This window comes from Jaculus jaculus, chromosome 4, assembly GCF_020740685.1.
Source record: "Jaculus jaculus isolate mJacJac1 chromosome 4, mJacJac1.mat.Y.cur, whole genome shotgun sequence".
NCBI classification, from domain to species: Eukaryota; Metazoa; Chordata; class Mammalia; order Rodentia; family Dipodidae; genus Jaculus; species Jaculus jaculus.
The window spans coordinates 74,875,250-74,890,663 of record NC_059105.1 but is presented as its reverse complement, the minus strand read 5'-3'; the positions used below and the strand labels follow the sequence as shown (position 1 = coordinate 74,890,663).

Sequence of the window (15,414 nt, the reverse complement as noted above, 5' to 3'; positions counted from 1 at the left end):
CTCCAAGCAAGCCATCATCTGTCCAAACTCAAGTCAACATCAGCAGACTACCATGACCTGTTCCACTCAGGAAAGTCACTGTTTCTCCCTCCTCCACGTAACTCTCTTACTATCCCCACACAAGGAACAGAATACATGTATTCAAAGGGCATAACCAAACTCAGAATCTGCCATCACACTAGTAAAATGGTGACTCAATGCCAGTATGTATGAGGTACTTATTATGGTGATGATGCCCCCACTCCATGCCACCCTTCCCCTTTTCCCTCCTAAAGAATCCTGATGCTGGTGAGGAGGGCAGTGTGCTGAATCCAGGGCCTGCTTTTCCTAACTTGCCCTGTATGCCGAGTTGCCCACAGCAGGATGCAACCCTAACCCACCAGATGCAAGCAGAAGCTCCTGGTTATTCCAGAGCCTCACGTTAACATGGGGCAGAACCTGCCGGCTGCCTTGCTCATGCATCCAAAGACTGTTCCAGGATTGTGAGCAGGATGCCTGGGGACTTGCATGTGTCATTCCTTAAAAGGACAGAGACCCCACACCAAGGAGCGCAAAGGAAGGAAGAGACAATCTGGTCATCTAAGGACATGGAGAAGCTGCTAAATGAGCTTTAAACTGCTCTTTCCAGTAAAGTGAAAGAAAAGCAAATCTTTTCCCTGTTTGATCCACTGTCCTCGGACTTTCCTGCTCCGTGAAATGAAATTCAGTCGTTCTGCCTATAACTGACAAAGTGCTTTATTGAAAGATCTGTCCCCTTAAAATTTTTAAATGTGAGGCTGGAGAGACAGTTTAGCACTTAAGGCATTTGCCTGTGAAGCCTAAGGACCCAGGTTCAATTTCCCAATACTCAGGTAAGCCAGATGCAAAAGGTGCTGCATGAACCTGCAGTTCCTTTGTGGTAGCTGGAGAACCAGGCATACCCATTTTCTCTCTACATATATCTGCCTCTTCTCCTCTCTCTTTCAAATAAAGTAATAAATAAAATATTTTTTATTTTTTAAATTTAATTGCTAAATAAAAAGGTGAATTCTGAATGGCAAATTCTGCAAGAAATATAAAAGTAAACAGGATACACAGAGAAAATGAAAAGTCAAATTTGAGGTACCCACAGGAACATGAGGTAAATACCAATGATGGCTAATAAGACTACAGTTTTCAAATAAAATGAAGATCACAGAGCAGCAGTTGCCAAACTGCCAACAAGTAACGAAAACACGTCCTTTGATTATGAACTAAGACAACATGAAGAAAAGAAAAGTAAAAAAAGATTCTCACAAGACTAGAATGAAGCTACTGCCTGAGCTGACGACAGCATTTGGGGAAGAACGCAGGATAGAGCTGTCTGCTGGCCAGAAGGCCGAGCCTGGGAGCAGAAGCAAGCAGTCCGTGTCATGTGAACTGCAGAGAGGACTCTAGGTTTGAGTGGAAGCTTTATGGGAGCTAGGCAAGCAAAGCGTTTCCTGAAAGAATCTGTGCTTATTTTCTACCTGTTTAGAAGTTGCTGGGGGTTGGGGGGGAGGTTTGAAAACATGGTTCAGCAGTTACAGGCATTTGCCCACAAAACCTGATGACCCAGGTTCAGTTCTCTAGTACACACATTTGCAGTGGCAAGAAGCACTGGCATGTCCATGCCTATTCTAATTCCCTCATGTTCTCTCTCTCCTTGCAAGTAAAAAAATATTTTTAAATATTGTTAAGAAAATAACAATATGATGACTTGTATTTCTTTTACAAAATTGTCATAAAATCACAGCAACAGCTCTGGCCATATGAAAAAGATGGGTTTAACATAAGCACCTTTTCTGTGTGGAGAAGAAGCAGAACCTATCCATGGTACTGCATTAGACATGCAATGTCAAAGGCTCTGAGTCCTAGGAAGAGTAGATTGCACAATTCTTACTTTTCCTCTTCAATGTATACACCTGCTAAGGATCCTGCATGCTGTGCCTATGAGCATCATGGGCAAAGATGCCTGTGAACCGTAATTTTGAAAACAATGTTAACTGAACTGAAGTATCAAATATGGCTACCCACAAAGTTAAGATATGCATATCAGGTCTTCTGACCTTGCAGAATTTTAACAAAAATTTTATATTTTTAAACTTTGTAATGTTTGAGTCTTTTGTTAACTCTGTGACCTTAATTTTTTAATGTAATTTGTCAATTTAGAGTTCCAGAGATATGATCATTTGCCTTCTTTCTCTCTTTCCCTCCCTCCCTTCCTCCCTCTCTCTCTCTCTCTCCGTCTGTCTGTCTGTCTCTCTCTCTCTCCCTATGTGTGTCTGTATGTGTATGTGTGTACAAGACACACACACACTCACACAGCTGCTTATAGTTGCTTGCTACATAAAAGGTTTTCAATGCAAAAACACATGGGAGTTGGTGGAGGTGTAGAAATGATATAAGGATCTGCTTAAACGAAATCCAAAATTGAAGTTGAATGGTAATTATACAAACCATAAGGCAATTTCATTAACATTAATTTCAGGAGCTAAGGCATATCTAGAAGAAACACACTGGAAGTCACAAGACCTACATTCTATTTCTAGCTTTGTCATTGACCTTCTGGGTGACCTTGCATAAGGCACTTAACACCCAAGAGACTCAGTCTTTGCACTTGGAAGAGATAGACTCTAGTAGTTATCTGAGAAAAAAAAAAATGCTATAAGGTAAAAGACTCACTCCATGTTTAGTGCCAGATCTAAGGAAACGTGCTTCACTAAAAGTTTGTTTCATTGGAATCAAGGAAATCAAATACTAACAGAATTAAAGGGAAGCAGAATTTTCTTCCCAACCTACTTGACAGAGTCTGCTAAAATGCTCTGTTCCTCAAAGATCAGACTTGCTATGCTACAAACAAGACATAAGCTATGTAAAGGATTGTGTTTGACTCCCAGTGTCTCTCCTTCCACTCCCGAGGGAATCCCAGAGCTACCTCAATCATAGTGGCTGATAATAAAATTACTCCTTAGTGCTTTGGAGTACTTTCAGAAATGCTCTCAACTTTTCAAAGGATTAAAAATCCAGTTGGTAAATGGTCTGTCCAGGGCTACTCATTCAGGATAAGTGGCTTTATGCCAAATCTGTGGGGAAAAACACATATTTTCTGAAGAAGAGAATGTGCCCAAAATATTCTGAAATGCTTCTATTTATTTCTAAGATCTTTGATTTGGAGAGTGGTTTGAGTGTTAAATAGAGGGCCTTGCACATTAGAAGTATAAAAGCATTCTAAATTTTGGTGTGTACAAAATAACAAACAATTTCAAGTATAGAAGAAGTTCATTCTTAAAAGAATTAAAAAAAAAAAAAAAAACCTTAGTCATTATGTGAGCCCAGCATATGGGTGGTTTATAGTAAGAACAGTACCCACTTCCTAAAATAAAAGACTAAAAATTTCAGAATAATCAAGTAGACAAATGGATCCTTTGGGGGTTTAACTTTCAAGAGAAGAAAATGGCCTAATGACACTCAGCAATGAGGGCTTGCTAATGTGGGGCTGCAGAGTTGGCTTAATGGTTAAGGCGTTTCCCTGCAAAGCCAAAGGACCCAGGTTTGATCCCCCACACCCACCCATATAAAACCAGATGCACAAGGCGATACATGTGTCTGGAGTTCATCTGCAATGCCTATGGGCCTTGGTATACCCATGTTCTCTCTTTCCCTCCTTCTTTCTACCTCTCGCACTCAAATAAATAAATACAAAATATTTGTTAAAGGCTTAAGAGAATGTGAACATCTAGTGTATATGCTCACAGGGAAGAAAGGTCAGAGCTGGGCTTTACAGTAATTCTAGTGGAAAGCTGGCCAGAAGTTTAGTACTAAGAAAGCAGAAGTCATTACAGTGACGTGTCCACTGACAGCTGGGATGTCACATCAACAGTAACCTCAGCTTTTTCCCCTCTAACCAGTCAGTGCTAGAAGTTGTTTCTGGCCAGTTTGACTCCTACCAAAGCCCCCGTACTAACTGCTCAAAAGTTCTTGAGAATGAATAGCAGCACTATCTACTCCCTCACACTGTGTCAAAAAATATATATATATATATAATATGACTTAAATATTTAAGTATGAACATAACAATCTGTAGTGTGGTGTCCTCTGTGAGTCCAGAGCTGCAGATGACAGCTGCAGAGATCATGCACTGAACACACCTTGGCTGCTTGCTCCCAACATCACTCAGCAAGTAAAGGAGAGAGTCCACAAAGTAGAAACAAGCCACAGGCTGAAAGAACTTTGGTAAACCAGAGCTACTACACTGACTGGACAAAAAACATGACCAAAAGAAAAACTGCATTAATATCCATTAACCTTTCCACATCTACAACCCATCAGACAGCCTGAACCGTAGCTACTAATGCACTGCCAAATTCAGTCCACAATAAAGAGCTAAATTCAAACCAAAATATTTTAATTAAATATGCTTAAGATGAGAGAAAGGCATTAAGAGAAATAAAATAAAGAGTCCATGTTAGCAAAATTATCACAGAGTTACACCGGTGTCCAATAAAATGTCCCTGTGACTGGATGAGAAAATAAACTGAAAAGCTAAAAACTAAAAGCGATAAAAGAAACACTTGTGTTTTAGGTTAAAACATGACCTTTGGCTTAATGGAATGCACTAATAGTTAACAGTTAACTATTTAAGGCTGAGTGCAGAAATAAACATTATAGTTTCTAGTGTCACCGACACAATTGAGAAAACATATTGCCAAAAATGTGCTTCAGCACTTGACATGTCTGTGCCTCAGAGCCAATTCTCTAAGTTCAGTGCGATGATCTAACCTGGTGTATTTACAAGAGTCGTTGAATATGGCTACACTGCACCGTGTCGATATACTTTCATAAAATGCAATGCTGCAAGAAATCTGTATAAAACTAATAAATATTGTCATACATGGGCTGACTGCATTAATAATTAACAAAAAGCCCTTCCAGAGGGGAAATTTAATGGAAATTTTTTCTTACACCAACAGAAACTCAAAAGAAATGGGGAGAAACTTTAAGATAATAAACTGTAGCCACAATTTTATACAATTCATTCCCTCAACAATGAAGAGATGGATACATGATGAGTTAGGCTCAAACAAACCATCCCTTCATAAACAAATGCAAGTCATAATTGCTAGCAGATTTCCCATTTAACTAAAGGCTAATACGAAGTTCTAGGAGAGACAAGGAGAAGAGAAACCTCCCTGTGAACTGCCTCTGAATCACAGGGACCGAGAATGAGATCAGCTGCTTCCCCACAAACCGCTTCTTTATTACAAGGTGTTCTGGGACAGCATTATTTTTTTTTTCTCTGAATTAAATTTTAATAATATGGCCTTTAGTTACCCATTGCCTCAATGAATTCTAATCTCATAGTTATGTAGGTTTCAAATATATTAGTAAAAATCTAAGTAAGTAATGGGGGTAAGAAGAACAGCAAGAATAATTGCAGGGAAAAAATGACCAAAAAAGCCACCTACCCTTTTCTGTAGCACTATTGGCGTTATTGCTGGCAGTGTGACTCTCCTTGCACTCAAACTCATGTCTGCCCTTTGAGAATGGTCCCCTCTTATAGATCATGGACGAAATGAAAGAAATCCTTAACCGTCGCCACTCCTTGAGAAGCTCCAGGCTCAGTGCAAAGAAACACTAGGGCAGTAATAAACGTCGCCCTGCTTCTGTGGTTTCAGCCCACCCAAAGCCAATTAGGGATGACTGCAGACAGGACAAGGCAGCAGCCAGTCAGGCTGGGGACTCCGCCTTTGTCCTTGGAAACACATCCGGATACTTTTGTTTATGATATTTAAAGAACCAGATTAACAGACATTCAGTTCACTTAATTTTTTTTCCAAAACAGTGCAATTCAATGCCATCTTTGTTGATAAAGCAGCTAGCTTTCACTAGAGCATTTCAACATATGCCAGATAACTGTTTACATTGTTCCACTTACAGTATGTTTACAGTATATAAATATGTACATGAATCCATTTCAAGTTTTTCTACTCATAAACTAACGAATGGTTTGACTAGATTATATGATGTGAGGCACAGAATTTAATTCTGAAGTTATAATTGGTACAAAGTAGTAATTTATGTTATAATGAAAGTTTTTAATAGATAGGTACATATCTTGTCATTAGAGGCTGAAATGTTTATATCATGGACTTTATAGCTACGCTTAAGGTCACATACTGCTAAACATTAACTGTTAAATATTATACTCAGAATCAAACTAAATAGAAAAGGATTATTAAACAATATGTGAACCCAGCACAGGTTTAAAAAGCACTTATATAATTTTGTATATTTCACTCATTTGAAAGCACTTAAAATAGCCACTGCTCAAAGCTATTTAAATATTTAACAACTATTTTTGCACATTATTAAAATAACTTTAATTTTTATTTTTTACTGTATTTTTGCTTGTGGGTATGTATGCCCATGTCTCTTGCCATTACAACTGAATGCCAAATGTATGTGTCACTTTGCATCTGGCTTTACATGGGTTTTGGGGGATTGAACCCAGGCCAGCACGCTTTGCAAGAAAACACCTTTAGCCACTGAGCCATACCCCAGTCCTCTATAATTTTTATTCTAATAATTTTAGGGATTACAGGAAGTTCACAAGTGAAAATGTGTTAGTCATTTAGGAAGTTTTTGATAAAGAATTAAACATTAAAAGTAATACACTTAAAACTGACTCTACATTTTGACAGTTGTGAAACAGCTCTGGACTGACACACTGACAAGGTCTGCAGAGCCTTTTTAATGCTTCTCAGTGTTAAGAATGGCCCACCACCTTCAGCAGTAGAGGTACTGCCATTGCATCTGGCCAGTACATGACTAGTGGCAACAAGACAAGATGGGAGTGTCTACAACCCAGACACAGGCTTTCCACTTCTTCATGCAGACTGCTACTACGCAGGTTTGTTTTCCTGCCTTACACTTCAGATGGGTTTTGTGCATGCGAGCTCATATTCTTCAAAAGAAAAGAGACACTGCCCCTTGAGGGTTCCAAAACCCAAGGTCTCCCTCAAGTTGGTGGCTAGAGGAATACCTTTAACGTTAAGTACCCACAGGTAGTTCTAGTTTATGGAAATCAGTTTGATCCTAATCCAGCCAGGGTTATCAAGTTCTTTTCTTTAAAAATTACTAACATATAGACCAAAGTTCAGACCTCCTCCCCCCACCATCCCTGCTCATTTGCTTCCACCAGACCCGTGACCTGCCCACTCTCGAGGAGCACACCATGTCTGGTTCCTCCAGCATCGCCACCATGACGAAGGTGGTTCAGCAGCTCGGGCTGGAGGCAAACAGCTTTAGCTGGAGGCCGGGCTCCTCCACCATGTCAAGGTCTCCCAGGCAGCTGCAGCCTTGTAACAGCTCTATTCGCAGAACACTCAGCATGACCCCTGCTGACCCCTTCACAACCCAGAAAGTCTGTTCCTTCTTGTAGTCAAATCTTGACAGGTTTCCTAAACCACTTTTCACTTTTCATGAGCCAGTGAATATTAAAGAAAACGAAACTGAATCCTGTGTAAAAGCTTCTCTGTGACAAGTGCCATAAGGCTCTGTTTTCTACTTGTCAGTCTGTGACATCTACCTCTCCAAGTTTTCATGAATTTCTACTTCACAAGGTTATGGCTGTTTTATATATACTGGCTGTAGAATACAATAAAACAGCAAAAACATCAAAAACTACTACCATATAAAGCAATGATCACATTATGACATTTTCTTTATCATTCAAGTATGTCATTGTACTTTAACCATAGTCACAACCTATTGCCTTCTTATGTTCCCCCACATTCCCCTCTCTAGTCCCTATTTTCTTCCCAAGTAGTCCCTCTTCAATTTTCACATAATATGTGCATTGTAGATTCTCTCCCTCCCTCCCTCCCCTCCCTCTCTCTCTCATTACAAATAAATAAATAACAAAAATTCAAAGAGTTATTGGTTATATTTGGAAAAGATTATACTAAGTGACATAGCCCAGGCTCAGAAAGTAACACAAAGAATGTTCTTTCTCATATATGGAAATTTTCTTCAAATGTTTAGAATTGTATGTGAGTTGGAATAAAAGTCAGTAAACTGGAAAGGGACCAGAAGGGAGGGAGGAGAGGGAGGGCTTAAGCAGAGAGTACAGCAGATATATAAGCAAAGGGATAGAATACTGGGGATGAAATGGTCTAAGTGAGGTCGGGGTAGAAAATGGAAGAGAGGAGGGGGTGGGATGAGGGTTAATCAAAATTTAAGATGTTTTAAATAAGCTATTTAGAATCCTAGTTAGTTGCTATTTAATGATATATGTACTATAAAAGAGATTGTTTGAGCAGAATTATCCTGTGTATGTGGATAATCTTGTACCCAGAAGCCATACATAAATGGTTAGAAAAAGTTCATTGCCAGGGGTGAGATACCTTCCAGTGAGTTGTTGGCCAGGGAGCCCCCTGATGCTCCCAAAACATTGCAAGCCATTGCCAAGGCTCTTGATTTCCCACCAAAACTAGATGGTGAGACGTATTGCTAAAGAAAACACATGCATGGGTTGCAGGTAGAAATCAAAATGGAGCTGAGATGGAAGCTTCCTTTCTGTAAAGTAAGGGTCAGGATGCTGGAAGAAGCTATGCAGCCTATTTGGGGGGGGGGGGGGCAGATTTCATCAACAGTCTGAACCAGCAGTGGACCCTGCAAGCCTTACAGCTGGCTAAATGTACTAACTGGTTCAATGGTTGCATGTCTGTATGGGGAAAACCAACTTCTCCTTGATTAGACTTGAAGCCTGTTCAACAGGAAAGAATTCCTCCCTGTATTGAAACCCTGATATGGTTGGAGAAGTCATAAGGCCCAGGGGTAAAACTACTACTGTTTGCTGGCTAAATGGATGTCATATGCACCAATCTTACCTCTAAATAATTATGGTTATGCCCATATATTAATGCTACTCTCATTTTTTGTTAAAAAAGCTTCTCTTTTCAGGTGGCAGTGAACACTGAGGTGACTTACAAGTCACCGTAATGCTGAGAAGAAGTGACAGTGTTAGTGTTCAGAATTAAGACTCTACATCACATCCTCCAAGGCTCAGCAACCATCGCAGATGTGGTAGTGGAAATGATGTAAGAGCAAAGTGAAGGGGAAATGTACTTAGAATGCTGTCTTCAAGATGTAAATTTGCCTTGATAGCCATGACATCACTGTGGCTGACACTACCTACTCAATATCTGAAGAATAGGAGGAAAACAATGGTGATATCAAAATAAAAGAGACATTAGGTGGAAAACAGGAATTCATGGGGGTAGAATATGGGAGGGAAGGAAAAGAGGGTGGCAGGATGGGATTATGCTCATATATATAGTATTTATATTTATATTTATATTTATGGAAGCTGCCAAGAAAAATTAAGAAATATTATCAAATACCTCCTCATACAGGGATGAGTATTACTATTTGAGAAGTCTAACCTTGAACCAACAAGGACAAAGCCCATAGTAAATACACAGTTTCAAGAATCTCTCTATCTACCTCGCTTCTCTTCTCTCATCTCCTTTCACCCCCCCTTTCTTTCTCGTCTTGCAAAAAAGCAAATAAAAAAATATAATTTTAAAAGGATATTATTCATAATGTTTGACATTTGCAGTCTTCTTTTCTCAGTTTAATCTAAATATTGTAAAGTGTCATCTCTGGTCTTGAATATCTTATTTGGTTCCACAAAAATCAAAGCCATGTAGTCTTTAAGAAAAGAACCTGTTATATGCCTATAGTGTGTTATTGAATAGGATACACTAGTAAATAAGATATGTCACTGGCCAGTATAGTGTTCAATACTAAAAGACATCTCTATCACACCCTACAAGGCTCAGGGACCATTGTGGAAGATGTGGCAGAAAGAAGTTAAGACCCAAAGGAGGGGGAAGAATGCTTTTGAATACTGTCTTACAAACATAGAATAGCCCTTGCATTCATTACCTCACAGTGACTGATGCACCTGCATAATAAAAGGGCAAAAAGATCACAGCATCAAAATAAAGGTTGGAGCCGGGCGTGGTGGCGCACACCTTTAATCCCAGCACTCGGGAGGCAGAGGAAGGAGGATCTTCATGAGTTCGAGGCCACCCTGAGACTACATAGTGAATTCCAGGTCAGCCTGAGCCGGAATGAGACCCTACCTTGAAAAACCAAAAAAAAAAATAATAATAATAATAATAAATAAAGGTTGGAAAGAAGAGGGGCATGGGATGAGAGAGCAAGGGAGGTAGAAGGGGATTATGATCAGGGTACATTGTGTATATGTATGGAGGTTGTCAATACAGAGTTATAAAAAACGATATGCCACTGCCTTACAGTGGAACGCAGGCATCTGGTTTAAACTTGGAACTTCACATCTCCTGTGTGCTGAGATTAGCAACAATGACTAGATGTCAAATGCCATGGGGGCTGCAAGGATGAAGAAAGTACACCTAAGATCAGGGCAGACTTTAAGAAATAATCCACTCTTCTCATTTTGAAAATATTAGGAGAAAAGAATGCACAAAACTTCAAAATTGCTATCATTCTAGGCACAAGGTCTTATACTTTCAACAGATGATAAAAACCAAGGCCAGACAAGCAGTAGCTCTTGCCTAAGGACAGAAAGTACATGAGCCAATAACTCAGGATGAAACCTCAAGTGGACCTCTCCAAGACATCTTATTTTACCATGCTACAATGTTTATTTCCATATTGAACTACATGATTTTATACAATACTCGCTTAAAATGTCATTATACTTCTGATCATGTTTTTGATGTACCTATTCATTTGATGTTTTTTTTTTTTTTTTTTTTTTTTTTTTTTTTGGTTTTTCAAGGTAGAGTCTCACTCTAGCTCAGGCTGACCTGGAATTAACTATGTAGTCTCAGGGTGGCCTCTAACTCATGATGATCTTCCTACCTCTGCCTCCCGAGTGCTGGGATTAAAGGTGTGCGCCACCACGCCTGGCTTTCATTTGATGTTTTTTGCATCTATGTATGTGTGTAAGTAATATGGTGTGTGTGTGTGTGTGTTTTGTGTTGATGTATGTGTGTTATGTTGTGGTGTATGCATGTCATGTTGTGGTGTATGCATGTGTATGTGCCCCCATGTGCTTGCCCATTGTGCGGTCAGTCCCTTGCCTTCAGTGGCCAGAGCAGAACCTCAGGTGTCCTACTTCATAGCTCTTTTGCTGGTTCTTAGTTGAGCCTGAGTTTCTTGCCGAAACTGGATCTTCCTGTTTTTCATGAACCCAGGTGATTCCCTGGTCTCTCCTCCCCTTTGCAGGCCTGAGTTTACAGGTGCCTATGGCCAAGTTCAGTTGTTTACATGGAATCTGGAAATTCAAACCTGGGTGGTGTCAGGCCTCCACAGGCCCTTATGCTTGCACAGGAGGCACACTTAACTGCTGAGCTAGCTCTCTCACCCTGTGCCTATTCACTTCTTTCATTAACCTACTTAACAAGCATGTGTTGAGGATTTAACTACCTGTAAACTGCTATGGTTTGTGCCATGAGAAATTCAAAGTTCATCAACTCCTAATTACTGTTTACCAAAGGCTTGGTGACTCTTAGTGGAAACCATGTTCATGATGAGCTTGGGCAGAGGAGGACTGCGGCATGAGTACAACCAGGCTCAGGTCACCTTGGCATCCGCTTCACCCACTCACCGACAACAAAGGCTTCCTGAAGCTCCCGAAACATGGTCAGTATTTCCACCTCCGCTCATGAGTCCACTACTCACAAATATTTCATGTTTATGCCAGACACACCTCTTCTCGAAGCTTTATTTTTCATGCACCATTCAAAGATATCTCCTTCTAATAGCATGTTATCTCAGAACTGAAAGGTCGAGAGAGAAGGTGATTCAAAAACCACATAATTCTCCACTAAGTTTTAGGTGTTTTACATATTTTATGTTTTTGCATTCTAATCCTACGTTTATTCAACAGTTGCTTTATTCTACACGAAGTACAAGCACAACCTCATCTAAAACGCTACAAAGTTACAAAACTCAAATTTATAGTACTGACTGTACTATGAAAGAAAGCAATGTGCATGTTGCCAAGGTAACCTGCAAGGCCATCATGAATGGCAGGTGAAATGGGGGTGGAATAGGTTATCTTGTGGAGCTGGCTCACCAATTTCAAGGGAAAGGGAGACACAGGGCAGGGGTGTAGGCATGAGGGCGTGGACAGACAGAACCATTTATGGGACCTTCCAAGGTTCAACCCTAGAGGTTGAAGAAAACTCAGCAGGGGCACAAGCAGGCCTAACAGAACAGCGCTTGGTCCCTTTCCCGCAGATGGTGCTTAGCAAGGGCTTGACCGGGTCGTCTGCGGAAAGACTGCTATCCTATGGAGGCTTGCTTGGCTCTGCCATTGAACAGACTCAGGGATCAGGATGGGAGAACTTTCTAGCCAGTGAACTATAGGGCACCTTTATGGGCGCAGCCCTGAATCAAAAGTATTTCTGTAGCCAGAATCTACCCACAGAAAAAGAGGTCTGAACGGCTGCCTTTAAAGCCTCACAGGTGAGGGATCCTTCCCTACTGATTCACCTTTGGTCAGAGAAGGGACAAACTGGGATGGGTGGGACCTAAGTTATGGGAGTGAGGGTCAACGGCCCCGTTTATCGAGAGGAGTTGGAGCTGGATCGGCCTGCGCACAGGGTACCTGCGCCTCGGGGAGCGGGACCTTCTCCTCATCCGAGGGGGTGACCTGCGCCACACAGGAGGTGGTGGCAGCATTCTCCTGGGAGGGCTGAATCGCCGAGGGGGGGCCTAGGCCAGGGGGCCAACACAGCAGTAGCAGTAATCTCCTGGCCATCAATTTGTCCTCCATCCATGTGTTTCAAGGCCTTCTCAGCTTCATCTGGAATCTCAAGTTCCACATACACATAGCCTCTGGGAAGATGCATGTCAATCATGGACGCAGGATGTGCCGGAGCTTCCTGAGCAGCTGGACACCGAGGAAGAGCTGGAGCCCGAGCTGGAGCCAGAGCGGGTGCTGGAGCCAGATCTGGAGCCAGTGCTGCAGGTGGAGCCAGACCGAGGCCTGGAGCACCGCGCCTCTTTCGAGCCTTATCCCTGCCGCTGTCCTCGCTTGACTCCTTGGTGGCCCGCGATCCTTGGACTTCTCATCAGAGCTGTCCTTACGTTTAGTAGGAGAAGGAGCCCTAGTGCTGGACTTTTTATCTTTTTCTTTGGCTCCTAGCAAGCTCTTCTTTTTCACTCCTGATAAATCCGTTCTCCCCTTCCGAGGTGTTCACAGCACCAATGGCGGCCTCACTTATCTGAACTCTCACTTCTGACTTGAGCCTGAGAAACGATCCCTACGCGATTGCAATTTACGGCAAAGAGCAGCTACGCCTCACGCAGGGCCCGCGGGCCGGCCTGGGTCTGCGGCCCCGCGACGGCGCCAAGGGAAGAGACTGCACTCGCAGCCGCCCGGAGTCCTGCAGGCCTGGGTCGCCCTGTCCGCGCGCCCCGGCCGCACTCTTTCTTCTGGAAGCCTTTGCGACTTCTTTCTCCTGCGGGCCTCTGGTCGCACTGCGGGGCTGAGGAACGGGCCAGCTCCACGATGCGCCCCGCCAGGCCAGGCACACAGACCCCGCAGCTTGGATGCGGCCGGATTCCCCTCCCAACTTACATCTTCCCCCATATTTTATTTTTTATCCTAACCATCCTACAAAGTAGCCATTATTTGATCCCATTTCGCTGATTCAAACACTGTATCCTTTATCACATGCTTATTTGTTGAAACTTCAGCTGCTGTCTTCTATGAATGCGTATTTATATTACTTTGAAGGTAGGCTGCTTGAAGACAAGGACATGTCCAAGTTCTAACCATTATACTTCTACCAAGCGAGTCTGTCCAAGGCAGAGAGCATAAGGAAGGAAAGATGCATTTTCATTACTAAGTCCCACACACTAGCCATCAAAATTCCTGCCTTACACAAAACAACTGACCCTGTCCTTTTACCCATTCTTACACTGTGTTACTGCACTTCTCACTTTAGGGAACCCACTGCACATCCAGATGCATCATCTTCCTCAAAGACACAGATCAAAATTCACTCTAACAGAAGTCATCCTTCCTGGTAGAGTAAAATTATTAAATTATGTCACCCCATGCTTTTCACTATTTTAAGAATTTAAGCATACATTTCTCCTACACTGAAGTATGCATAATAATGCATTGCACTGATAACTTATCAATCCTTTCACAGGCTCCAGCTTTTGTTCCCAAGGAAAATATAATCTTTAATGACGCAATTCAGACTCTTGTTTTCTTTACCCCTTCTAAGACACCTCACAGAGTACTGTCTATACATGTTAACATCATGTCCACACATAGTTAATGCATAAAGGCTAGCCACTCTGGGTAAGATAATGGACAAGCCTTCCTTCTCATCATAATGAACAAAAATGTGCTCAAGTACAGGCTCATTTGGATACTTATTTGCTTTTTTTTAATATTTTATTTATTTATTTGAGAGTGAGAGACACAGAGAGACAGATAGACGGAGAGAGAGAGAATGGGCGTGCCAGGGCTTCCAGCCTCTGCAAACGAACTCCATATGCATGCGCCCCCCTGTGCATCTGGCTAACATGGGACCTGGGGAACCGAGCCTCGAACCGGGGTCCTTAGGCTTCACAGGCAAGCGCTTAACCGCTAAGCCATCTCTCCAGCCCCTTATTTGCTTTTTAACATAGTTCTTTTAGTGGTCACTATAATGAACACTAAATCTAAATACTGTCCTAGTAATACAAGTCTTGAGATAGACTTTCATACCAACTGTTCTACATAGTCTAGATGCTCAGATGTAAACTCAGGCCCTCTAGAACTACCAGTCCCATTAGTCCATAAAATATTTACTTCCCCAAGTATACGACTGGCATAATTTAATTTATCTTATTTTTGCCCTTCACTCCAAAAGTTATGGACTTTAATCAGCAAGGTGTAGAACATCTCACCCCAACTTAAATTCACACAGAAAATTTCTTCAAGCAATTGTTGACTAACTTATAAGCACCAGGAATGACAGCGTTCTCAGTACATACTCCAAAAATTATTTAAAATGGCCCTAAATGTTCTACTTCTAATGTTCCCAGGACCATTACCTCTGCCCAGCAAGGAGGTATGAACTAGGGAAGGGCAGGTGAACATATACAAATATACTTAAATAATTCAGTCATGGTGACACATGTCTTTAATCCCAGAGCTAGGGAGGCAGAGGCAGGAGTATCACTGTGAGTCCAAGGCCAGCCTGACACTACAGAGTGAATTCCAGGTCACCCTGGGCTAGAAAGACAGTAATTTGAGAAACCAAAAGAAAAAAGAAAAAAAAAAACACTTAAAAAATTTATTAAGTTCTATAACTAAATACTAAAAAAGTATAGGAATACAAAGGGCAAAGA

General features: G+C 41.6%; 1 protein-coding gene across 2 annotated transcripts in view; it reads right to left on the bottom strand.

Annotated features, from left to right (window-relative positions):
* The window catches only part of Grb14 (growth factor receptor bound protein 14), a 139,174-nt gene that overhangs the window by 67,219 nt on the left and 56,541 nt on the right, over positions 1-15,414 (bottom strand). Inside the window, exon 1 of one of the 2 annotated variants that reach the window (XM_045147444.1) lies at positions 5,466-5,670. The exons of the other annotated variant lie outside the window; for it this stretch is intronic. Coding sequence (XP_045003379.1) covers positions 5,466-5,528 — 63 coding nt within the window. The 5' untranslated portion in view covers positions 5,529-5,670. Of the gene's footprint in view, positions 1-5,465; positions 5,671-15,414 lie in introns of those variants that run through there. 2 annotated transcript variants of the gene reach the window in all.